The sequence below is a fragment of the Schistocerca piceifrons genome, chromosome X (genome assembly GCF_021461385.2).
Source record: "Schistocerca piceifrons isolate TAMUIC-IGC-003096 chromosome X, iqSchPice1.1, whole genome shotgun sequence".
In the NCBI taxonomy this organism is placed as follows: domain Eukaryota; kingdom Metazoa; phylum Arthropoda; class Insecta; order Orthoptera; family Acrididae; genus Schistocerca; species Schistocerca piceifrons.
In genome coordinates, this window is record NC_060149.1 from 718,073,389 (window position 1) to 718,100,477 (window position 27,089).

Below are 27,089 nucleotides of genomic sequence, written 5' to 3' on the forward strand. Positions count from 1 at the left end.
ACTCGTCACAAGACTGCTGTGAAAACAATATAAATTGCTAGAAAAATTGTATGAACCTATTTTTTTGTTGCAAGTCAACTTGTGCGAATTCTGAGTGATAAAAGAACATTGTACAATATAGATGAAACTAATGAGGCAACACATTTGTTAAGACATTGATCTCATATTATGGAGGATGGAGTTCACTCAGGTCATCCAGATTAAGGGTTTCCTATATCATGGCAGGTTGGTTCCTACAGCATGGTTGACGATGACTTTTTCTACCATCGTAAGACATCTTTATATTATATTCTGTGTGTCTTTATTTTTGAGCTGTTCAGTTTCATCGTGATGACAAATCCCATATAGATAGTATCATGATCAGTTGTTCTAAATAAAATAAATAGAGCGTATAAGATTTTCTACACCCGTATACTGATTTCAACCAAAATTGGAAGATGTTCCTCTGAACAGGAGTCAGGCTTCTGTCAGTAAGGGTACACAATATCTTACCCAAACAGTAGATGGTGAAATATGATGCCAGGTGAGATACAATTTTGTTGCTTTTCAGCATATATGCGCATGTTGTATTAAGACATCAAGAATGTTATCTGACACTGTTGGAGTATTTGCACAAAACACAATTCATAAATAGAGGGGGTGAAATATTTTAATTAAATTACTGTGGCTGTAGGATCATAATGCCTACACCTAACATCTCAGGGGGAAGGAAAAAATCTATATCCAATTATAATTCAGAAGAGCGAAAAAAGACGAATTGCTTTCAAATACTGTGACAGTGTTAACACAGCTGTATGAGGAAACTTGGCAGGAGATATATTTAAGGCTTTTTTGAGATGAGTTGACATGTTCCCAATTTATTGATTAAATGAAACAACAAAATGTGGTTCTTTGCATCCCCTCACGTACTAATGACACGAAATTGTGAAGTAGCGTAATGGATACCTATGTTCCTGTTATCGAGATTCTGCAGCTATAGTAAACAATAGAATAATGCTGGCACGCAGGTGCAGAGTCAGTTGCCAATCATATGCACCAGGTTCTTATTTGCGACATAGAAAATATAGAATACGGCTACCTTCAACAGACGAAATCTAGTTATAAAGTCTGAGATCAATTCTTCGAAATAATTGGGGTACTAAGTTTAATCTGAATTAGGTTTGATTTTTCAAGGTGTTTTTCTTTGTTGTTACAACACGGTTCCCGCGAAATAACGGGGAGCTATTCCGAGACAAAGAAGAAACACTGTAACTGTAGAGAGCTCATGGTGATGTGTGGAACAATAACCTTTAGGTAGAGTTTGTTAGATGATAATATGGAACACAAACATCAAAACTGCTATTTTTAAACAGTGAACAGTCAACTGTTCACGAAAGTGAAATGCAACATTTTACGAAAGATGTTCCATAAGTTGTACTCTACGGATTTGGTAAAAGACCTGTATAAACGACCATAAAGCTACCATAAAACCATAAGGTTAGAGTGTTGCAGTGGGGAGCGATTATTATTTTTTTTTCCACTCCAAGGCGTGGAGCGGGTCGTTCCGAGATCCGGCCCAGTACAGAGTCGGCCAATTATCAGACAAGCTGATAGTGGGGCAAATGGGGGATCCCAGTTGGGAATAAATGGGACGGGCTTACCAGTTCCGGCATTCGCCTCAGAAGCAAGGGAAACCTCCCGAAAACCTTGGTCAGAACTGGCGTATTGGAACCGTATTTATTTTTGGGACATCGTTCTTCGTTGAGACGCCGTCGCAGTCGTAAATTAAAATACTTTGTGTGTGTGTGTGTGTGTGTGTGTGTGTGTGTGTGTTTTATTAAACGGAGTATAGCGTAGCCCGAGCTCAAGGTTAGGTTGCGACGTGATAATTCTAAACCAACGAACTTGAACGCTAAACAAAGATTGGTGTTACAGACTGATCTGTTGTGTAGCCTGTCACCATTCGCGCCATATTCAAAGTACTTTCCAATGTAAAAATGAAAACTACAATGTAAATCCGGAATAGTGATATTAGGTAATGGACAAACTGCCAAGTATTTTTATCTCTTTTTCGATAATTTATCGTACGTAAACTACGAAAAATGCAAAGGGTTTCATTAAATATCTTTTCTGTGCGTCTACATTTCTGCTTCGCCACTCTCGTTACTGCAGATAACTGCTGACACGCTCAAATAAGACTAAATAACACGCCAAGTAAAATTCTAAATTTCAGTGGGAATTCTTCCCATTCTACTGGACGGAACGGTTTTGATCACCCGTTGTCTGAACTTTAAAGTGTATACCAGCAGTAAGGCTACTGATGATTCAGCTGCGAAACAGTGTAATTGTGAAGTTATTTTTTACTTCAATTTTGAAGCCTCAGGTTAAAAATTTTGGCAACTTGCTCCGTTTCGTGGGCGTTTTATCTATTTTTAATTACTTGTAACTTGTGGGAATTTCAATCGGAAGGGCATTCGTTGAAAGATGAACGTCGATTTCGATTGTTTGCTGAAGTGTATTGTTTTCTTTGGTTTGGCTGTCGGCAAGATGTTCTTTACGCACAAGCTAAACGGCATTTGCGCGCAAACATGCGGATACATGATCGTCAGTTGTTTGTTGGGAGTCTACTTCGTTATTAAAGAAACAAAGTTTGTTTGCAGCGTAAATGGGTGTCAACCATGGGCAAATTCCCCGGCAAGCCATCAAAAACGTCGACGCGGAAGCGAATTAAAGTGTCGGAGTGTGTAACGGAACTAGTGAACGAGTCAGTCAGGGCCGCTCAAGTGATATATTATGGCCTTACTGTGTTTAACGAAACGTTTGGAAACGAGGAGCAGGTAAGTGGTTATTGTTGTGTTTGTTTGTTAATGCGGCAACTGCACATATTTAGTACAGATTGCCATTTTGCCTGTATTGTGATACTATCTGGGTTTAGTGTTTACGAAAGAGGTTAAGGGCCATATTTGTATTTATGTGTATAATCGCATATCTGTATTGTGTTTATGTCATTGTTTATTTGTGTGTGATGCACTGTCGAGGCGTACCTTGGTAATAAATCAAGTATTTATGTCTCTAGGTTATTGACTTTCGTGGATTCACACATCAACAAGTCAAGGAAGCAGTAGAAAATGCGAGGAACTTCCATAAAAGAAGAAAGTCAACTGATGGTGAAAACAAAGATACTGCTAATTTTATTAATAAATTTGAAAGTGATCTAAAGGAGATTGGGTTTAGTGCAAAGTGCTGTGATGGGCAAGGGAAATCGGATTCGGATAGCATTGTGGTTGATAGTGAAAAATGTTTTGATGGTGGTGGCAAAAGAAATTCAGTGATTGCCGTTAGACGTATGAAACGAATGAGGAAGTATGACGGCAGGACGAGGAATCCACCCTCTGTGAAGAATGTGATGGCAAGGAAACTTTTGCGTAGGGCAAAGAAAACATCTAGTACAACTCCATTGGCTGTCGATAATTGCCAGCAAGAAAAGGGCGCATCAGGTGCATCTCGAAAGTTTGTGCTTCCTAGTCACAGCGCTCATTCTTCTCGTGTGATAAAACCTAATAAGAAATTTATAGATAACGACGCTGTTACTTCTGAAACCTCGACTGGTTTATCTCCTCCAGTAGATCTTAAGAAATCTAAGAGTGTGTCTAGTGAGTCTCTGAATTCGGACATTCCACAATCGGTTAAGTGTTTGAGTACAGTGGAAAACAAACAGTCAGATTCAAGTGATGTCAAAAAAACCTTGTGCAACCTTCGAACTGCGAATGTGAGAAGGGAAAGTGCATCCGGAAATACTGTAGATTCCTCAGGCCTTATATTGGAAGGAAAGCGCAAGTGGAAACCTTCATATAAGTTAGGTCTGCAGTTGAACTGGTACGGTGGTACAGCTGATGGTGATGATACTGGCAGAAGAAGAGTGAAACAAGATGATAAAACCGAAAGCTCAGCACGTTGTCCAGAAAAAACCACCTCCCCTTCCTCTACAACAATCAGTGCCAGTGTAGACGATTTTGAAATTCGAAGTGATGAAAAACAAAGTAGTACTTTTTCTAGGTCGCCAGGTAAAGTGATTTTACGGCAGGCACGTCTGAAGCTCAACACACAATCGTCGTCTGTAAATGACGGTCCATTCAGTCATGGCTATGGTGAGTACACACCACCACTGCTGCTACTACTAATACGGTGTACTGTTGTTATTAATGTAAGACAACGTGTTACTATAACTAATGTGGATAAAATGTTTAAAAGTAAGGAAATAAAGAACGTAAATACCAGTGGTAATGTTGCACATAAACGAAAGCTAGTAGAGTAACTGGAATGTTTTGCGACATTGAAACCAATAAATTAGAATAGTTTGCATATTTTCGTTTGTTTAAGTTACATGGAATTATATTTTAGGTAATTCCTCACTTAGGAAACAGCTGTGAGTTGTATTATTAGAACATTGTTTGGTGTTCAGGTACATAGGCTGGCATATCTTGTAGACATTAGTTTTCACTATTTGGATTATTAAGTACTCTGTGCTCCTCACAGAATATTCATTCACAGATGAAATTTTTCAGCAATCCTTTTGAAATTAAGAGTAATACGCAGATTCGCAAATATAATACTAGAAGGAAAAAATTTCTACTCTCTTGTATTCCAACTATCACAGTAAAAGGGATGAGACATACACATATAAAACACTCGCAAAACGTTTGCCTGGCTTCTGCAGCTTTTTCAAATGCAAATTTATTTATATAAACTATCTATAGAATAATTATTTGAGACTGTAAATAAGTAGTAATTTTCAAACCTGTAAAGAAGTGTACACTACAATTGTTGTTCATTAAATGATAAACATTATCAGTCTTCAACTGAAATTATTATTTATTTTTCACTATTGTCCAGTTTAGGCTATTATGTGATTATCAAGTGATAGTTGATGTGCACAAGCACATATGACCAAGCTATCCAAGCCACCAGTGTATGGTGGGCTGACGTAAAACTTACTCAAAGTAGTCATGCCATACAATCAGTATAAAAGTAATTTAATATTAGCTACTTTTTGTACCAAAGTGCAAACTTTGCACAGCTAATTTTTGCAAAGACCTGTAACCATCCTTGGCAACATGCAGCCATCATGTAGTCAGGCCGACTATTTCTTCATTGGTTTCCATAACTTGATTTTTACGGCTTAGGTTGTCAGCTCAGTGCCATCCCCCAGTGATCTTATAGTGTTGATGTTTTTTTTTCAATGTTTGGCTCCCCTTTCTCTGTAATAAATAGTGGCTCTGTAGTCAGCTTTGTAGTTAAAAGTGCTGATTAGATTGTGGCATAGTCTCTGCCTCTCTCCTCCATTTGTTAATACTGTGGTGACAGACTAATGAGATCTAGGTTATGTTGAAACATGATAATTTAGTTATCATTTAGTAATGCCAATGATCACAAAATAAAGAGTATGGTGACAAACTGCTCTGGAGGATAGCCCAAGATTAGTGTTTATTCTAGATTTTGTGCATGTTTCCTGCTGCAATGTAAATATAGAAAAATCTGTTACGTAATAGACAAATTACTGACAACTGTGTTGGTGCATATTTTGCACATTTATCATACTTCAACTATGAACAATGCAGAGATCTGCAAGTTTGTAACTTGTAATGATCTGTGGGATAATTAAAGGTTCAAACTCATTTTCATTACATTACACTTACAATTTGACAGCTGTCACCTGTGATTTATCATTGTTATGTGCTATGAAGATACTGTTGTTTTGTTATGCTGGCAATAAATCTCTCTTCTATCTTATATTGTCACATTGTAACTGCAGTCATGAATGTTGGAGTCTAGTTTAGCCTTGTTCTGCACATCCACATCACGCATTCTACTATATACCGTAAGTGTTCAGTAGTGTTCTGAGCACTCTGCTGTGAATTTCGTAGACAGTGCAACCATTAAATGTGATTCTAGCTACCGATTTAGTGAATTTTCATTCTGTTTGTTGCAAGTTATCCTCGCTGATGGTGGTAGCAAATGACAAATTGTACATAAGCAAGCAAGAGATGTAATTTGTGTGGTATGTGCTGTCTTACCGTACAAAGCACATGTATGACCTTATGGCAACAGTCATGGGGAACTCACATCAATGCATTCCCTGTCTGCCTTGAGCTGTGCGAATCAGCCTCATTTATGAAAGAGGCTGTAGGACAAGTGACTAATTTGAAATTGGACCATACTGTTTGTCTTAAAAAGTCATATTAAAGCACAGATTTTCTAGTTTTTTTTTTTTTTTTTATCAGCATGCAAGATGTTGATTTCCTCAAGTTATTTAGCTTGTAGGAGAAAAACATCCACTAGACAGCCATTATCCAACCCCCCCTCCCTCATTTTATTTGCAGACCAATTTTGGTTACAAAGTTTGCTTCCATTCTGTTTGATGTATTGTGATCACTGACATAACACAAGAGACGTTCTGTGTCCTTACCTTTTTGTTACTCAGGTTTGGCTGTCATAATTATTCTGTGTCTTCTGTCCCTCTGATAGACAATCTTCCCTAGGGCTTAGTTTCTTCATATCACTTAGTATGTTCGTCAGCCTGCTGGTTTGAGGCCTTCGTCTCCCTTTCCCCTGTGTAGCCATAGGATGATAATTTTTCATGATTTGGTCTTTAAATCATTATATTATTTGAATGTGATTGGGCTGGATTCTAAGAATAGAAAATGTGAATACAAAGTCTTAGGGTCTGGTGCAGCAGGGGATACAACCCGTCGGCTTTGGACAATGACGTCACAAGTCGCCAGAGAGCAGTTTACCATTTTCGCTTTTGCTGTTACGTTTCAGTTTCGTTTTTTTACTGATTGCTTAATAAAGTGGATCTGTTTATTCTATCTCGTGAGATTTTTTTTTTTAAAGCCAAAAAACACTTATCAGCCACTGAAGGGAGCTACAACACTAAGAAGAATCGCTTCTCGATTGGCGACTTGTGACGTCATTGTCCAAAGCCGACGGGTTGTATCCCCTGCTACACTAGTCCCAAGTCTTAGAATAAGTTGAGTTGTTGAAGTGGTATTGAATGCTTCAACTAGTCTAATGATTTAGTATTTCATATGACAAAATATTTATGAAAGACAATATTTTTGTGTGTACAGGTATATTTAGGACGCCTATGTATCGTTCGTAATGATAAATTGGCTCATAAATGTCTAGGTAGGCCATGGGCTAGTGAAGCTTAGGAAATTTGCATGTTAATTACATTTCAACTGTACGCAAATATACTAAGGCATTGTTTGTGACCGAGCGAGGTGGCGCAGTGGTTAGCACACTGAACTCGCATTCGGGAGGACGACGGTTCAATCCCGGGTCCGGCCATCCTGATTTAGGTTTTCCGTGATTTCCCTAAATCGCTTCAGGCAAATGCCGGGATGGTTCCTTAGAAAGGGCACGGCCGATTTCCTTCCCCATCCTTCCCTAATCCGAGCTTGTGCTCCGTCTCTAATGACCTCGTTGTCGACGGGACGTTAAACACTAATCTCCTCCTCCATTGTTTGTGGAACTTAATTTTTTTAAAGCTACATTGTATTAAATAAATGTATAAAGATGAGATAATTAAATGGCCTCATTTAAAAATAACTTTAATTTGCAGAATTTTAGATATCACAGTATGTTTCTGATGTAATCTATGAGTTGGAGGAGGGACAAAAAGAAAAATTATTTTCAGATTGAGATGGTACTTTTATTTAACTACTGTGTTAATGAAAACTCTTTTAGAAAAGACTGATTGTTCATGTAGATGCCTGTTGTCTTGCACCCAAAAAGCTTAAATGATAGAAATTATACATGATTGCTGTAGTGCTGCATTAGTGATGGTATGTTTTAAGTATGCTGGTGAACTTACTTCGTGTGAATGTGTAGGTTTTATTGTTGTTCTCATACGAACCGTAGTTTATATTTATTCCACATTTCTAATGATGAAAAATGACGGGATTTATTAAGATGATGTCACTGTCTGCCAAACACTTTACTTAAAGAAAAGGGGGGGGGGGGTGACACTACCACAGTATTGGAGCCCATGAGGTATACTTTGTGTACACGGTCTTTCAACTTTTAAGATCCTGTTACTGATTCATGATGTGATACAACTGTCATTTAAATGTGTAAGTAAAAATAAAGGTTGCAGAGAGTAACAAAAAGAAGTTTTTTTGATAGAGAATTTGTGATACTTTGGGGCACTGTCATCACTGAAAGGTGTCTCCAGATTACTATACAGTATGCAGCACTTAACTGTGAGGAGCTGCACACAGATGTAGCATTTCTACATTTGTCTTCATAATGAAGACGCTCCATTGTGTATGCACTTCTGGAACTCAGTAACTTCGAGTTGAAAACCAATTTAGATGTCATTATTCTTAAAAATCATTTTTTATTGTTTGGTAAAGCTATTAGTATTTGCCAGTAGTTGTGTAAATGAGGGTAATAAAATCTTCTGTTAAAGTTAGTAGCTTCTCTAGTGCCGGTATGGGAATACAGCCCTTTTGAATGATGTTTTGATTAAATGACAACACGCCTGCGTTCAGGAGCTGTCTCACTTCTTGCTGGACGATCTAATTGTTGAGTTATCTCACTTACCGAACTGTGTTATTCATTTATTTAGGTGTGTTGTGGTTGCTCTTCTCTGTGGTCATACATCTTGCATGTGGAACACACTTTTCTCATCCTGTGAGCCTTTGCAGATATTTTTACTTTAGCCAAAATATCGACAAATTCTGAAACAACAAGCAGAGTGAAAATTAGGAAATAAAATTTAATTTAACCAATAATAATATATTCAATGAAAATTTTTTAATTTTTTTCTAATCACCAAACTATTTATGCACTTTTGAGCCAGAAAATATAATGTTTACAACTCATCAGTCATTGTAGGTAATGTAAGACAAAATGGTATGGAAATACACACTAAGCCTCAGAACATCCATCAATCCATTTATTCCACTTCTGTTATTTCCCATGAATGTATGCTAAATACATGCCTCATCGTTCACACAAGTCCTTCTGTTACTAGGTGATCAGTATTAGTAAGTGCTTGAGAGGTGGTATTGCTATTTATTGGCCATGTGCAAAAAGGATTTGGTCAAATAATTTTAAATATGAAACACAGGTACAAGTGAAATTAATTAGCTAGTGCAGTAATTACTGATTGAAAACCTTAAAAAACAACCAGGCAAGCCGTGGTTAAGTTTGTGTTTCTTTTTACTGGCAGATTAAAATAGCACTTGGACTGCCATGCAATTCAGTTCAATCAGCTTAAATTTATCAGCAGGTTACCTGTAAATGTAGCATATGGAAACAGTAGCCAAAAATTTAAGTAGCTTATGAAGTATTTTACTGATAACTAATAATAAATTGAACAAAGTAGTGTATGTTAACCCCAATCTGTTTAGTATGCCCGTATTTTTATTGTTATTTAAATTGCACTTTATGTTCCACATTTTTAAGTATTCTGCTCCTTTGCAGTTCCTTCTAACACATGTTCCCCCCCCCCCCCCACCCCCCCCACACACAAATCAAAACCATTGCCATTATGCAACATCCTTTCAAAGTGTCCCAAAGTAAAAACTGGTTAATATGTAATTAGTGTATGTCTTGGAATGGAGTAAGAACTTGGAGAGTCATAATGCTATGGAAATGCTCACTCCAATCCCACTTTTTCATTCCAAAATGGTGTGACATTTTGATGAGTGTAATCTTCTGGAACACACTGACAAGTTCTGCTGGCTAGAAACTCGAAAACTCTATAGTAGTTGAACTCACAGGGAAACACAGTGAGAGAATGTGTGAACTGATTTTTGTATTTATGTTGCAGGTTTTTAAGTCATGATAATGTGTGGAACCTAGTACTGGAAAAATCTCGTATTGTTTTTGTACCAACTGCAATTTTTTTCTGATTTACAATATTTTAATGTAAACCCATGGTATTGCAATTGTATTTAGACATAGACATTCCGGGTCTAGTGCAGCAGGGGATACAACCCGTCGGCTTTGGACAATGACGTCACAAGTCGCCAGAGAGCAGTTACCATTTTCGCTTTTGCTGTTATGTTTCAGTTTCGTTTTTTTACTGATTGCTTAATAAAGTGGATCTGTTTATTCTATCTCGTGAGATTTTTTTTAAAAAAGCCAAAAAACACTTATCAGCCACTGAAGGGAGCTACAACACTAAGAAGAATCGCTTCTCGATTGGCCACTTGTGACGTCATTGTCCAAAGCCGACGGGTTGTATCCCCTGCTACACTAGTCCCGACATTCCTGACTGTTTGTCAGGTGACCCACATTCAAAATTTTATGGTCTGCTGTTATTTAATGTGGGTATTATGGTTAGAATGCACCACTAATGCAACAAGTAACTTCATACTTCTAATAAAAGGAGATTCGCATAACGAGATTAGAATTGGAGACGGCATGGCTACAGAAGCATACAGATATGTTTTATTTGGGACTGCTAGGCCATATATTTCATAGTATCCTCCGTGTGTAATAAAATTATAATTATGAAGTCAAAAATGTCCTAAATGCAACAAACTACCCCCCCCCCCCCCCCTGCTGTTCACACCTGTGGTAAACTTTGTTGTTTCCTGCTCTTCTTACAGAGATTGAGTGCACAATTTCCTGTCTGCCTCTCTCTCTCTCTCTCTCTCTCTCTCTCTCTCTCTCTCTCTCTCTCTCAAGCTTCTCTGCAGATCTGTTTGTACTGAACTTGACTTTAAAATATCTAGTAAATACTGTTTGCATAGAAAGAGAATGAGAAGTGCAAACAAGTAACATTTTCCTTGATTCATATTCTCAGTAAACATTTTGGGCATAATTGGAGATTGCGGTACCACCTGTTGGTTTTGACGTATGATGTCGTCAAGATGGCGGACATCCCCTACTGCAGGCATTTACAATATGTTGGGAATTATGTCACTCATTTACACACACACAGATAGTACGAGAAACATTTAATTGCAGAAATACATTGAAACTAACAGGACAACCACAGAAATTAATGGGTTTGGATGGAGACAGTAAATATACATAAATCGTAATAATGAAGACATACTCAAACAAAAATCAAACAAAACCTTCAGCATTCAACAAAACATCAATAAAAACATGGAAAAAACTGGTATCGTAAGTTTTATCTTGGCCTCTTGAACTTAAATGAAATCAACAATAGCACAAAACCACATACAGCTCAACAGATCTGTTATCTGTCATTTCACATGACCTGAATAGCCAAAGCAAAGTCTTCAGTGCCCCAAAACCAAAACTCGCTCATATAACTACTTTCAGAAACCTAACCTCAAAAATGTGGGTAAAACAAACTCCAATCACAACCTAACATAAGTACCACAACTAACAACACAACCCAAAAATTCATAAGAAAATTTCATTGACACCAATTTCGATGTACAAGAAACATATAATTACGCTCATAAACACATACCATATGTACTACAATAAAGAAAAATGAAATTGTAAATACACACTTACCATTCGAAGTCAGTCTCAGCCAATCTAGCAATAGCAAAAATAATGTCATCATCATAATGTCTTGAATGGCCAGCCTACACTTCTCCTGATAGAATGCCCTGTGTTGTCCTGCCAACAGCGCTACATCTGCTGGCTCCTGGTTTGATATGCAGCAACTTTGGCCAGTCTCATACCTTCCACAAGCAGAACTCCCCAACCATAAACAACACACCACACCAATATTTCAATAATCCCAAACCCTAAAACTGCAGAAATCAAAATAACACTCTTAATAAATCATCACATACTCTTCCAGTATTATTGTCTTAGATAGCACTCACAAGAGTGCAATTAATCACTAACATCACCCACAAACAATTTAGAAATATGAACTCCCCACAGTAGAGGGTGCCACTGCATACTGCAACAAGCCCCTTGCAAACATGATGCATTTTGTGTAAGCTGGGCCACCATGATTTCACGTAACACAGCCCTCCATTTGTACCGGTCGCTTGTCCGTTCGAAACTCAACTATGGGTGCTTTGTTTATGCATCTGCACACCCATCGCTCTTACACCGTCTCTACATTATCCACCATTGTGGCATCCATTTGGCCACGGGTGCCTTTTGCACTAGAGTCCGTATGTTGAAGCCGCTGAACTACCACTGTCCTACCGCCGTGACTTTCTCCTCAGCAGGTATGCATGCTGTTTGTCTTCCATGCGTGGCCACCCATCCTATGCCGCCTCCTTTGGTGATTCCTTTGATCATGAGTATGGGGCTCGTCCCTCTTCCCTATTACCTCCTAGAGTCTGCTTTCGGCACTTCTTATGGTGGTTGACCCACAGCTATCTCCTGCGCCATGAGAACCCGCCCAAGTGTTGCTGTGATGCAGGGCTGACAGTGGTCCATCTTCTGATGGACTGCCCTCTTTTAGCCCCCTTGCAGTCCTTTAATTTACCAGCTGCACTTCCTTTAATTCTAGGTGACGATGCCTCTATAGCTGACTCAGTTTTACGTTTTATCTATGCAGCTGAGTTTTATCACTCACTCTAGTGTGGGCGCTCTCGCATGATTTCTCAGGCTCCAACCGCTCCAGCGACTTTTAATTGTGACATGGATACCAAAATAGTGTCTTTTATGGTAACAAGTTGTGTTGGAACCTCTATCATCACTTTCCAGCTAGAGGTTCTTCGTTTTTAGTTGAGTGGTTGACCTTTTACCTGATCCATCAACCACTGTAGTCTGTTTTACTCCAGTCGACTATTTGCTCTGCTCCTTTTAAGTGTCCTCTATTTTGTGCTATTGCGGTGTTCATTTTAGCTCTGTATCCCTTGGTGTTCCCTCCCTCTGCGTGCAGAGGTTATGCGTTTACTGTATAGGCCTTTTACAAGTACATCTGTTTGGAACGGGGGACTGATGACCTCGATGTTTAGCCCCCATCAAAAACCAAAACCAACCAACCAACTTCTTAAAGTGGCTTAACTACACACTACCTGCGACTTTCCCAGTGAGTGTGAACCCTTCACGACCTTGGCTTCGTGAAGCGGCCCACTTTAACCTTGCCCTTCATTCGCTTCCTAAGAACACTACTCCAGCCTCAGTCTATAGCCTTCAGTTTCACGACCTTCGCATGGAACTTTGTGATAGAACCTTTGTATACACTGATGGCTCTTGGACTGACCATGGGGTCAGGTATGCCTTCATCATTGGCACCCGTGTCTTTCGATATCGGCTTCCGGCACACTCCTAAGTATTAACAGCCGAACTCTTGGCCCTGCATCAAGCCATGGAGTACATCTGGCGACACTGGCTTTTCAATTGTGTCCTCTGCTCAGACACTTTGTGCCCTCCAAAGTCTATGTGTGCTGTACACTGTCCATCCCTCAGTGCAGTGAGTCCAGGCAAACTGCCACTTGCTCACTCTTGATGGAGCCAGTGTCATGTTTCTGTGGGTTCCTAGTCATGTTGGGCTGCCAGGAAACGAGGCTGCTGATGCTGCTGCCAAGGCTGCAGTCCTCATACCTCAGCCTGCGAGTACCTATATTCCCTCTGATGATTTCTGTGTTACGGTCTGTCAGGAGGTGGTGTCCCTTTGGCATGGCCAATGGTCATCCCTTCATGGGAATAAGCTTCGGCTTATTAAGCCTCTCGCAGCACCTTGGACGACCTCCCACTGGGAAGAGATAAAATAATCTCTCCTGCATATTGGACACTGCCGTTTTAGCCATCATCATTTGCTAAGTGGCGCTACCTCACCACTTTGTACATGTTGCGATCAACTTTTAACTGTTTTCCACTTTCTGATGGACTGCCCTGATTTATCAGCCATTTTATCGAATGACGCGTGGGCTGTCGCCCACATTTTACTTTTTATCCACCAAAGCAATATGGTGAAGGCCAGTTTCTGTGTGGTGTCGTTTTTAGCCCTTTTTCCATGTGCCTGTTTTTAGCTATCTTCTCTTCTGTCAATTGGGACTGACAAATAGTTGTTTAACTCCTCTGTGTTCATGTTCTATAGTTCTGACTTGGGCGAGTATGACCCCAGCTGTTTTTTGCACCCTAAAGCAAAACAAAACAAAATGTAACACAACACAGTAACGCCTTGGGTCAAAGCAGACGGACGGTACTGCAAACTTCAGTTAACCCACATTTTGAAGTCTGGAATCTGTCATTTAAAGAACTATAATACATATTTAATAAAAGCTATAATTTATGTGGCTACAAGCTCAAAGTTAAGGGTTTGTGTTAGAGAACCTGTGTCTGTTTCTGAATCTATCTGTTGTACAGGAAATGTCAAAGAGAAGCAACACTGATGTGCCTTTTAAAGCACCATCACACTCCCATAAGTGTTACTTCTTTGTTTTATGTTGGAAGCTAGTCTGCTGAACAGCTTTGAGTTCCAATATCGTAACAAAATTGTCCTCTTTTCCACTTATTGCTTGTTACGTTTGCCCAGTGCCCATTCTCTTTCCCTCTCTCTAACTGGTGTTACTAAGGTTTCTGAAGAGCACCAGTCTCCTCCGTATTAAATTTAATTAAGTTTTAGCAATGCTCACCAGACATTTGTCTGTTTTATACTCTGTAACACACACAGTTTTACTCATCCAAACAATATGTTAACACCTAATAATGCTTAACGAACTTATCAACCATTAAATTTACATTAGACTCTTGTCTGTCTGTACTAATGTGACGGAAGGTCAAACCGGATAGGCTGGAGTTCTATAAATTCTCTCTTCTGATCCTAGCCAAATCACAAAACACCCTTTTTTTAAAATACCAAAACCCAATTTTATTAATACTTTCTGACTTCTTGATGCCATCCATTCTGCTACATCCTCTGCATCAACATCCTCACAGCCCGGTACATTTTTGAGCTATGAAACACCATCAGCATTTTCATTTTTGACATTTGTTTCATACATGGATTCAAAGTTAAAATTTTGATGACTGTAATGTGGCAGTGATTCCTGATTTTTCGGGTTTTTGGAAGTTCTAGGTTTCTGTGATTTCCTTATTAATGTAAGCCTAAGCTTGTGGTTGGCAGTTGCATTACTACAAGCCAATATGGTAACATGGCACATTCCTTACTTTTGTTGTATCGGGGTGCTGCAGCTTCCTTTTTTGAAGCAAATGTGTATGTAGGGAGCGTCTTGTAATTTAAAGGACTCTCATAGCAGTTGTACAACTTCCCTCAATGTCAATTAACTCCAAAAGATAGTCTTCAAACAATGGCACATCCTGTTTGTTAACAGATACAGCGTCTCCACTAATGGTAATCTGGTGAATACTGTATGTTTTTTCTACTGACCTAACCATCCATCACTGACAATAAATTTTGAATCTTGTCCTCTGTGCTGTTGAAATTGCAATGCTTTTTCCTGTAACCATCATACATCAGAAACAATGGTATAATCAGGAGTACCCCAGGGAAGTGTGATAGAACTTCTGTTGTTCTCAATATACATAAATGATTTGGCGGACTGGGTGGGCAGCAATCTGCAGTTTGCTGATGATGCTGTGGTGTATGGTAAGGTGTCAAAGTTGAGTGACTCTTAAGAAGATAAAAGATGACTTGGTCAAAATATCCAGTTGGTGGATGAATGGCAGCTAGCCCTAAATGTGGAAAATGCAGATGAGTAGGAAGATCAAACCCGTAATGTTCAGATACAGTATTGCTAGTGTCCTGCTTAACATAGTCAATTCATCTAAATATCTGGGCATAATGCTGCAAAGCAATAAGAAGTGGAACCAATATGTGAGAACTATGGTAGAGAAGCCAAATGGTCGACTTTGGTGTATTGCAAGAATTGTAGGAAGGAATGGTTCACCTGTAAAGGAGACATGCATCTAGGATGCTGGTACCACCTGTTCTTGAGTACTGCTAGAGCGTTTGGGATTCGTTCCAGGTTGGATTGAAGGAAGACATCAAAGCAACTGATGTATAGGTGTGCATAGCTTGATACGAACCTAGGTTTGTGTGTCGGAGAGTACTTCTGGTACTACTTTAATTTTTCTCCTTTTGTATTCCATTCATAGGTAAAAGTACACTTAACATGTCAATTGCTTTTCTGTCATGTACTGCTGTTGGTAACTGTTTGCACCATGAATCAAGGGAAATCAACACAGATTGAGATGTACGTGGAGGTATAATAAGATCTAGATAGCCAGAGAGATTCTTATTCATAATTTCGTGTGGTCCGTAAATAAAGTTAGCTGGTTATTTGTCCCATAATATTATAATTTAACCATAACACCAGAATGTTCAACAAAATTTGAAATAACACTTAGAAATAGATTATTAAAGTGAGGTATATCTTGGGCTAAACTACACATCCATCTGTTATGGCAATCTTGTTTTCATGTTGAGATTCATTGGCTTTGCCAACTCACAAGCAGGTGCACATTTCATCCTATCCTAGATTTTGGGCTAAACTACATTCAGTCTTTACCACAACCAGGTTTTTTCTTTCACAACCAAACTGTCACATCCCAACCTAACGTTGGCCTTGGACTATGCCACAGGTCAGTTCATCACCACATTCAGGTTGTTAGCTGTCACATTTGTTGTCTTCGCCAACTCACAACCAAACTGCCACATTCGAGCATTACCTAGGTGTCAGTCTGCGCTACTGGTCAGTCTGTCAGCACATCTTGGTTTTTCCAGTTGCCAGAGAAATTTCAAAATTTGTAAGCAGCCTTAAAATTAATTATAACCAGATCAATAAAAATTATTGTGTTTCTCTAAATATTGAAAACAGATTTAATAAATTCATATCTCCTGCCAAAATAAGTCAGTTATTTTCATTGGCTATAATATACAGGGTGGTTTTAGTTAAACTTTTGCTACTTGAGCCAATGTAGACGGAAAATTATTAATCTTATGGTAATGATGTTCAGACTGTGCACTGCAAGATTTGTGTTGCTATCAGTGTTAGTGTAATGACTTGCTGTTTGGCCCTGGTATGGGGACGTAGGGTTAAACACAAGCAATAGTTGCAGACAGTCAACGTGGGCATGGACAAGGTTTGAAGGGCTTCACTTGTAAAGCTGTTTTATCAAATCAACAACAATAGTGCTGCTGATTTTCATTAGTATCAACACATTAAAACAATACGGAGAGCTCCTCTTCCGCACTGGGGTTGAAGAACATGTTTTGGAAGTTTGAATTAACTGAAAATTTCGCATGTCTCCTGGAAGAGGTCAATTTCCAACTGTACCACAAATTGTTGCCTGGCTGAGAATGCTGGATGCAATGTGTGATCTTCAAGAAGTGCACAAGCTATGTTATTCCAGCTGAACATTTCATGGTCCACCGTTCGTAAAGTGCTGTGAACCATTGTGAAATGGTACCTGTAAACAGTTCCAGGCTGTTGCAGATGCAGATGGTTGTTATATTGACCAGTGTTCGTAACCAGGAACGTAAACATGGTATGCAGTTAACAAACGTTACTGACTCACGTGGAAATTAAAACACACTTAACAAACATTACTGACTCGTGCAGAAATTAAAATGTGTTTAAATGATTTACTCATTATTTCTCTTCCGAATGTCCTTATAAATGTTTCCAAAAAGATTCAGTGTCCTACAATCACTCATTTCAAGTAGCAAAATCTTAATTATAACCACCCTGTTCTGTTCTATTTCCCAATTTGTTATGACAAACGTCAACGAATCGCCAACAACCACACACAACGCAAGAGCTGCCAACACTGTAAGTTTACTTCAGCTCAGTCATGAATGGTGTGTGGAAAAGTTATTTTCAATTGTTGGTGATGACAGGACCCTTATCTTTTGTTAAGTGGATGTTACTTCTAGTGTGTGTGTATGATTTCTCATGTACTAGATAAAGTAGCTTGTTTAGAAGTGTCCTTGTAGGGTTGGTTTTGTCCCGCGCCCTGAGCACTCAAAACAGTATTAAAAATAAGTTTCTGTAACACTTTGAAAACAAATTAATTGACAAATTCACCACATCGTCTTAGAATTCTCTGAACATGAGTTGTCTCTGTTTGCGTATAATCAGTTTTAATTCTGTGTGCCTTACTTTTGCCTACATTTAAGGTCAGCTGCCATTCGTTACACATTACAAAATATGTGCTAAGGTAATCCTAAATGTAGGTAATACAATGCATTTTTTTACACAACACTGCCATAACCAAAGAAGTTTAAAATACAGGTATCTGTCTGAAAGGTCATTTATGCTAAAGAGCAAATCAATTAAATATGCCAACATTGTTGAAGGAAGAGCACTGTCATAATCTTGCCAAATGTAAGTATTTGTCATCAGACACTACTGTGAAGCCATTGGATCTTGCACTGGGAGAGGACCAGATGATGATAAGAAATATTGGTGCATTTGCTGACTGCCAGGTTGTACAATTTGGTACCATGAAGTCTGAGTGAAACTGCTGCTACCAGAATAAACTGCCACCTGAAATCGTGTTTTTATGGTAGAAGTCACCATCAACTTGCTCTGTACTGGGGCCAAGTAAGACGGCGGAGCGTCAAGCAGTTGTGGCATATCTCAGAATGAATATGCAGGAGTCACCATCTCGTATGAATCTCTCTTCTGAAAGCATGCCACTGGACAGGCAGTGAATAGCAAAGACACGTGGCCAACACTGTTGAATGCTCTGTTGAGATGTGTCTGGAATTATACAAGAATTCATAGCTGTGGTTATGGGGAAAGTAAGGGCTACATCTTACATGGCAGATTTCAATAATTTGATTGCTGTATTGTCTTGTTTACATAAGCAACCTCAGTGCCCTTCATTCTTGGGTGCCCAGTGTTACGTGTGTTTGGAGAGAAAGCATATTACTGTAGGCTTGCCAAGAAATATCAACAAAGTCATGTGGTATGTTAATTGCTCAATTTGTGTTTAGCATAACCAATTTAAAATTTGTATTTTTGATCAAGGCTTACAATTGTTGCCTGAAATCCCTTAATAATGAAATGGTCCCTTTAATTTGCTCCTAATTTATATTTATCTTATCTTAGTTGGCTTGTAAGGTGCTGTAATGGGGTTTGAAATACGTGTTTTAATTTTGAGAGCAAGTGAGCACATTTGTTTGATCTACGACATTATTTTTCATGGAACCAGAATTTCCTTAGATTTTTGGTGGAAAAATAACATCATTGATTGGCTTGCTTGTGCAAATCCCAAAAGCCCTCCAATCCATTGTTCCTTCCATAAGACCATGGTAGATTCCTTTAGTCATCATGCTCCAGATGAATAGGTGTCCCATCACAAATGACTGATAAACTGCAACCTTTTTTCCACCAAAGTTTTTGGCGCAGGCTGCTCATGTGAGATATCTGTAGAGTAAGGTCTCCACGCCATTGTAGCCATGGCGAATGCTTTTACATCAGATCCAGCAAACCTGATGTGTATCTCGGCTACCCTCCCCCCCCCCCCCCCTCCGGTCCCTTTCCCCTTCAAATTCCCACCAATCCAAGTCCATTGTGATGCTCAATCTTGACTGGCAGTCGTTCGCAATGGAGCTCCCCCTCACGTCTCCCGCCAGGTGCGAGTTGCGTGCAGTGATCCGTTTTTTGAGTTCGAAAGGCACTCCTCCAATTGACATTCATTGTCAGTTATGTGAAGTCTGTGGGCCACAGTGTGTGGACGTCAAAAACATGTTAAAGGGGTTGATAGAGTTCACGGATGGACACAACGGGTGTCCATGATGAACGATGAACTGGTCGGCCTTCGGTTTTGGCTGAAACAGTTGCAAAAGTAGAGAAAGAAATTCTTGAAGATCGGAGTGTGACAGTTCGTAAGCTGTGTGAATGGATCCCTGAAGTCAGTAAGAGCGCAATTGAGAAGTCTTCGACCGAACATTGGCATTATTCCAAGGTGTGTGTGAAATGGGCCCCCAAACTGTTCACCAGAGACCACAAACAGCAGCCAGTTGAAGTGGCTCATGAATTCCTGGAGCACTGTGCAGAACAAGGCAAGCAATTTTTGGATTCGGTTGTCACTGGCAACAAAACCTGGATACACTACACGACACGTGAAACTAAGGAAACGTCTAGTCAGTAGCTGTGAAAGTTCAGACTAACATTGTTTGCCAGCATACTGTGGACAGTGTGTTCAGGAACAGAAAAGGTGTATTGCTGTTTGAATTTGAGCCTTCTGCCACAGCAATAAATGCTGCCAGATACAGTGAGACTTTAAAACAACTGCATTGTGCCATTCAAAATCGAAGGAGGGGAATGCTGATGAATGAAGTGTCTTTTCATAATGACAATGCTCATGCCCATACAACCACTGTTCACCTATCTCCCCCCCCCCCCCCCCCCACCCCCCCGCAGTCTAGACTTAGTACCTAGTGATTTTCATCTGTTTCCCGAGTTGAAGTAGCAATTGTATATAACCCATTTCCAGACCAACGAGAAGTTGAAAAACGAGATTGATCAGGACCTGCGCAATGTTGTGGGAGAGTTTTATGAGAAGGGTAAACAAAAAATGTCACTGGACATGATTGGCAATAAACATGTTTTCTATGAGTGTGTATGTGTATGTGTGTGTGTGTGTGTGGGGGTGGGGGGTGGAGACCTTATTTTACGGGCATTTCCAGTGGCAGGAGTGTAAACATTCATCATACATCTTTGATCTAAGTCTTTGATTACAGATGAATTGAGCTCTGTGGGATCTGTACAAGAGTGGCTAATGAGGATGCCTAAAATTTGTGGATGTCGGAGTAGCATGTGAATATTCATTTGAGTTCTGACCACAAAACACTAGTTTCACTAGCATCCCTTTCACAGCATTGAGGTCTCTTACTATGTACTGTGCCACCACATGGTGTCATAGGCCCACTTTTTAAATATTGCCATGGTGTTGCAACTGTGGTTTGTAGAGACTCCTTTAATTCCATGAACTCTTGAGTTGACTTCCACCGAAATACAAAATGTTTCATTTGCAACACTTTTACTCTAAATCTTGTAATTTGCAATAGGCATTTTGTTAACAAATGACAGCACTCGTATGTATTCAGAATTATTTTATAACTGAGAGTAGGCTTACTTCCTCATTATGGCACCGAGCGAGGTGGCGCAGTGGTTATTGCACTGGAGTGGCATTCAGGATGACAATGGTCCAACCCACATCTGGCAATTCTGATTTAGGTTTTGCGCGATTTCCCTAAATCACTTTAGGCGCATACCAGGATGGTTCCTTTGAAAAGGGCATGGCCGACTTCCTTCCCATCTTTCCCTAATCTAGTGGGACCGATGACCTCGCTGTTTGGTCCCCTTCCCCAAATCAACCAGCTAACCAACCCCAATATGGAAACCTGAAGGCCATTAACTACAATGTTAGTGGGTTCAGATCTGTATACACTCCTTTGCATTTTTAAGGAAAACTAGTTAAGGAATATTTACTTCATGGGCAGTACCTCTTCCATCAGTATTCCAAAAGTTATCTAATAATTTTGTAACGTATTGACGCAGTCGGAAGATTTTTCAAGCTTCGCAAATACTTATGATTTTTTTTTCTCTTGTTTATAAAGGAACTGAGCTGCTGCTACCATGATGGATTGGTTCTTTAGGAAATCAATTTTGGCTTTACAAATTAATTTTATTTGTTCATAAAATAAATGACACTTACTGTAGATAGCCTTTTATTTTAGTTTGGAAAGACAAGTGGGAAAAAAGGTAGACCTGAATCATCCATTTTGGAGGTCACCTTTCTTGAAAACTAGCGTTACCCGGGATATTTTCTTTAATTTTGGAGTGGCAACTTTTTCAGTTATATCACTAACTGCAGCAGATAGAGATTAAAACTCTGTGGTGTCCAGCACCACTGGTTGGACACTAGCACCAGCCAGACTAGGAAATTGTCATCCCATATGTAGGCTGCCAGTAACACCACAACACAAACAGCTGCTTTTGGAGTGATGCTCTGAGTGGGAAGCATGGACTCCTGATGAATAGCATCACATTGTGTCCAGCAATGAGCCACTGGTATGCACTACCTAGGATTACCATTGCTGTCGAGTCTAGTGGCAACCTCGGGAGATACCCCATTACACCCTCTCTCAACCCGTGTAAAGTTATGTTTAATTCGCATATGCCCTTCTGGGTGCTTCATATTACTATTATTAATAATAATAATAATAATAATTTGTCAGACAGTATATTTTGAATTGTGTGCAGTTGGATGTGGCCCATTGTTGTGGTGAGTTTCAGTGGCTGGAAAATTTTTTGATATGTTGTTATTTCTAATTTACACCTTTTCATTGTGCTTATCTGTTTTGTTTGGGATGGATCCCCCAAAAAAAGGAAGTGTAACAGTCAGATGTTGTATGAAGAGATGCATGAAATGACCCCTGCTGTAACTTATTTTCGATATTCTAGTATGTTGAGCAAAACGTGAAATGCCACAAATGCGGGAAAATGAATAAAATGATTAAAGTTGCTGTGCCCTGTATGAAAGATGGGTTTATGTGGCTGTGCTGGGAAGGCATTGTTTAGAGGTCTGTTTTCAAGGCACTTGGATTGAAAAGTCCAAGGCTGCGATCACAGTGAAAGAAGTACTTTGAATCGAAACATTCTGAATTCACAAATATGCAAAATACTTTTATTCCTAGAAAACCATTAATTTGAAGTGCACCCATTAACAATTGCAAAAGCAACTGAATTGTCATCTGATCCTGTTTCAGCCTTTTCCATGTTTCTTACAGGGTCACTAAATGCAGGAAACTGGTGATTTGAGAAACACTTTTTTTACTATTTAAATAGTGCTCGGTGAATCCTCTAGTCAGTAGTGAAGTATTATTCCACCCATCACCAATAATGCTGTTTGTAGAAGAATTTTGGCACTAAAAATATTGATTGAGTAGTTGTGCAACATTGTCTCTGCCCTTCAATTGATTGAAGATTTTTTTTTGTAATTTTCTGTTCTCCATAGACAAATATAAGATTTGTTTTGGAGTGGGGATGTATTTTGCACTTCCTGTCTTAACTTTATAGGAACAACCATAAACAATAAAAGACACACTAGATATCTTAACCACTGGTAACTGAATTCTGTTGATACAAATTGTTTATGATAGCAGTACCTCCACCTTCCCCTACACTTCTATCTCTAAAACCCATAATCGGCCTTATGGTTTGTGGCACAGGGTAACCCTGTGGTACTATCATGTATTACCTAGCCTCTGTACATGTTCAAGTATCTCTGATTTCGTGCCGTTGAGGCTATTTTGTGAGATAGGTGTATTAGAAAAAAATACATTGTTGTGCTCATTTCAAAATGTATGTCCTTGAATGGCCGATTTTAGAATCCATATTGATTCCCAAAGAGGAGATTTTTGGACTCTCAATTTTACAACACTGACATCAGCAATGTGAGACCGTAGTTACATTTAACTATCTGATCACCCTTATGTAAAACAGGTTGGATTTTTATGTTTGTCCCCATGTCTGAAATACCTTCTTACTTTAGGAACTTCTATTAAAATTCAGCTATAAGGGACATATTTCTTTTACATAAGCTATCCAGAATCATAATGTCCATCTCATTAATGTTTGAATATGGACTCACAATAAAATAAACATACATTAAATGTGTCAGTGTTATTTCTGGTTATCTCTAAATGTCAGGTGGAAAGCAAATAAAAGACCTCTTGTCGAAAATTTTGGATTTTGAGGTATTGTAATTTTTACATTCAGCATTAAATTCTGAACACAAAAAGTTACATTTCTCTCTCTAAATTTCAATGAGCTGTGACAGGTTGGATATTGGTGATGGAAAATAGGTGTTTTGAGCTAACATATTTTAAAGTTTCACTTATTACTGTTGTTTAGTCAGACATGTTTATGAAACAAATTCTGCATATGTATTACCCTGAAAATGTCCTTTGAGTGGTATGGAGTTTTTAAAGTTAACACTACACACTAAGTGGTTAACCTATTCTGACCTGTAGCACATTACTGTGTGTGTGTGTGTGTGGGGGGGGGAGTTTAAAACCAATAAATTGGCTCCAATTTGAAAGAAATTAGCATATCCTGCACATTTTTACTCTGTGCTATGGCATCGTTTAGATCAGATTTTGATTTTGAAGCCATTAATGGGCTCAAAACCACCTAAAATTTTGAATTCACAAGACCACCAAAAGTAAATTACTGAGGTCTCCTGTTTTATAGTGGCCTAAGGATTTGATTTTCTACTTACAAAATACTGGTCTGAAGGGGGTTCAAGATCATTCACAAACAGCATTTTTACCTCTTCTTCTTTGCTTTTGGAATATCTGACTGGTAAGATTCTTCCTCAGGATCCCCATAATCACTGACTTGAGGTTCAGGTTCTCGTTTTACTTAAAGACATAGAATGTCTTTTTATTCATCTTTGCTGTAGGTCCTGATGTGTTTAAAAAGATAATCCTTTCATTGTTTTGTCATCCCTGCTGGAATTATTGCACCAGGAAACCCAATGGGGCCGGTTTCTTCAGGGAAGATCTAGTGCGTAAATTCATTTTCGTGAATGTCCATTTTGCAATGTACACTAGCTTTGTAGCTAACAATGAACAAAAAAGAGGGTTTATTTAGTTATTTGAGGTGCTTTGTTATCGCTACTAATCTTAAAGACATTTAACGAGTCATATGTATACACAGCAACTTCACCTTTTTCATTTCTAGCAGCAGCAGCAGAATTAACATGTGTTGTAGGTGTAGGATTTATTGCTGCAGTTATATAAGCTGTCAGCTGGCATTTTAGGGCTACTGTCTGCAAATTGGTAACAGCTTCAGGCATTTATAACTCTCATACAAATGGGACCACTTATCTTGTTTGGCAGTATTATATTCACAAAGCATTCTTCTTTATACAAAGTTATTCTTAGCTCCTTAAAATGCCTATAAAATTTAGAAGATACTATTTTGTGAAGTATTACATTTTCAGCTGCAAAATTTAGAAAAGCAGCCTCTTGTTGGGCTAGTATTATTTTCCCATAACAACAAAAATTCCTTTTTCAGAAAATGGTCATTGGTTGCTTTTAATGACATTATTGACTTCTGTTGGACTCAAACAACTTTCAAATCAATACGAATGTGTTCAGAATTAAGTAAACTGCCATAGTATACAAAGAAATGAAAATAAATATTTTAAATATTATAGAACTTTTTGCTTGTATTGAAAATTTTGTTTCTTTGACAAAAGGTCCATTTTTACTTTCCGTTTCTCAAATATTGAAATGACAAATGTTTGTGGAACAGTTTCTACTTGTTCAATGGATCATAAAACTGTCTCCATGTAATTACAATGGCAAGGAGTAATGGAGAGCGTAAGGTGACATTTTTTGATGAAAATTTGTAACTTTTTTTTAAGAAAAATGTCCTTTTTTTTTATTGTCAAAAATTTCTAATCTGTTGCTCTACACACATTCGGATATTGATTTTGAGTAAAATTGAATGAGGAAATTTGGGCACCAATTTCATACATGTGTATGAAGTTAATAGAAGCTTGTAAAAATCCAAAAATATGAGAATCAGTGACAACACTTGCGGCATACTAGTAACCTTGAAAAGTCTGGTTGCATCCGTGTCTTGAATAACAGTTGTGGATGAGATTCAGATTTAACTTCCTTCAAAACGGGAAGTGTGCTTGAGGGTGATACCAAGAGAATCGATACCCAATAATGTTCAATAAATGACATGGAAAATGTGTTCAGTGTGAATGTCACCAACAATAAATGGAATTAGAGCTGAAAAGGAGAAAAACGATAGTTGAAGATGGAGAATGGAGAAGGGGAAGAGTAGAGAGGACAATAAGTAACCAGCACAAGTTTGGGTACAGCAGAGTGTGAACTCTTTTAATGTGCTAGGTGTAGAGTGGCTACCTGATTACATCAACTATTATGGTTTGTCAGTAATTGCTACAGATTTATCACTTTAATTACGAAGTTATGGTAAGTTACTAAGAATTATGAAAATAGGCATTTTACATTTTGGTGTTTTTAAAAAATCGGAAAAGGTACTGTTTTCATTTCACTAATCATATGCTACCAAACTTGTTGATAGACTGTAACGAATTCCTTTTTGGGTATGTAGTAAACCTGTCTCCAAATGATTTCGCCTCCATGGCTTACTAAGACAGGTTATGTTAAGTGAAGACAAAAATTATTTGTTCTACATGTATCAGCTTAAAGGAATAGGAATAAAACTGCTTCTGAACCAGTGGACTTCACAAGGTTCAAGGCTTCATCTGTGAGCTGTTATGGTTTTTCTAACCAGGTGACAGCACAAGATGCGCAGTTCACCTGTCTATCCGTACTTAACACACCACTCTGATACTATTATAGTAATTATTTTTGATTACCATTGAAAATATAAATTCTGTTTTATACAAGTATAAGTACAAGCAAAACCCCAGTTACCCGAAATAAAGCCCATGTTAAGCAATGAACATCTAACATGTACTACAATATTTTGTATTGCATGTGTTTTTGAAGGTTTTGAAGGTGAGACAAATTAAAAAAAAGCTCTTTGTAGGGGTTCTGTATTAAAGTTAAAATTACAGTTTTAGGATTACAGTACATTAATATGCAGCATATTGTGCTTCATTATTTACAGCACAGTATAAAAAGACACATGCAGCTGAAAGAAACAACCACTTAAATGCACTATTGTCGATAGTGTAGCTTTGTTTAAGACTGTTGAGTTGGTGGGTGGGTGGGTGGGTATGCAATCTGAGGCCAGGCATTCACCTCTCTCTGCTAACCAAAGTCCAGCAGACTCTCAGCTCAAGTTATTTCCACGAGTACAGGACTTCTTTTAATTTGCGTATTTTGGAGTTGTTTTGGATAATCCACATTTCAGTTGACCCAAGTTCGGTTAACTGGGGTTTTACTGTAGATTGAGGAGGAGGAAGAAGAAGAAGAAGAAGAAGAAGAAGAAAGAAGAGGCAGTGAATGAGGAAGGCCTGTGAGTGTTTTTGTAGAAAACACTGAAGACAGGCTTCTCATATAATAGTGTAAGTGAATTTTGTTTATAATAATATAAGTGCATTTTGTTTCCATGCTTTACTTATATTTTCAGTAATAATTTGTGAGATGTATGTGTATTGATTTTGCAGTACTTGAAAATTGCAGAAATTTTTCAGAGGCACCATTC

General features: G+C 38.5%; 1 protein-coding gene across 1 annotated transcript in view; it reads left to right on the top strand.

Annotated features, from left to right (window-relative positions):
• Positions 1-2,579: 2,579 nt before the first annotated feature.
• Positions 2,580-27,089, top strand: part of LOC124722671 (histone-lysine N-methyltransferase trithorax-like) — a 226,929-nt gene continuing 202,419 nt past the window's right edge. Inside the window, exons 1-2 of the mRNA XM_047247815.1 lie at positions 2,580-2,816; positions 3,056-4,127. Of these exons, the coding sequence (XP_047103771.1) occupies positions 2,658-2,816; positions 3,056-4,127 (1,231 nt within the window). The 5' untranslated portion in view covers positions 2,580-2,657. The remainder of the gene's footprint in view (positions 2,817-3,055; positions 4,128-27,089) is intronic.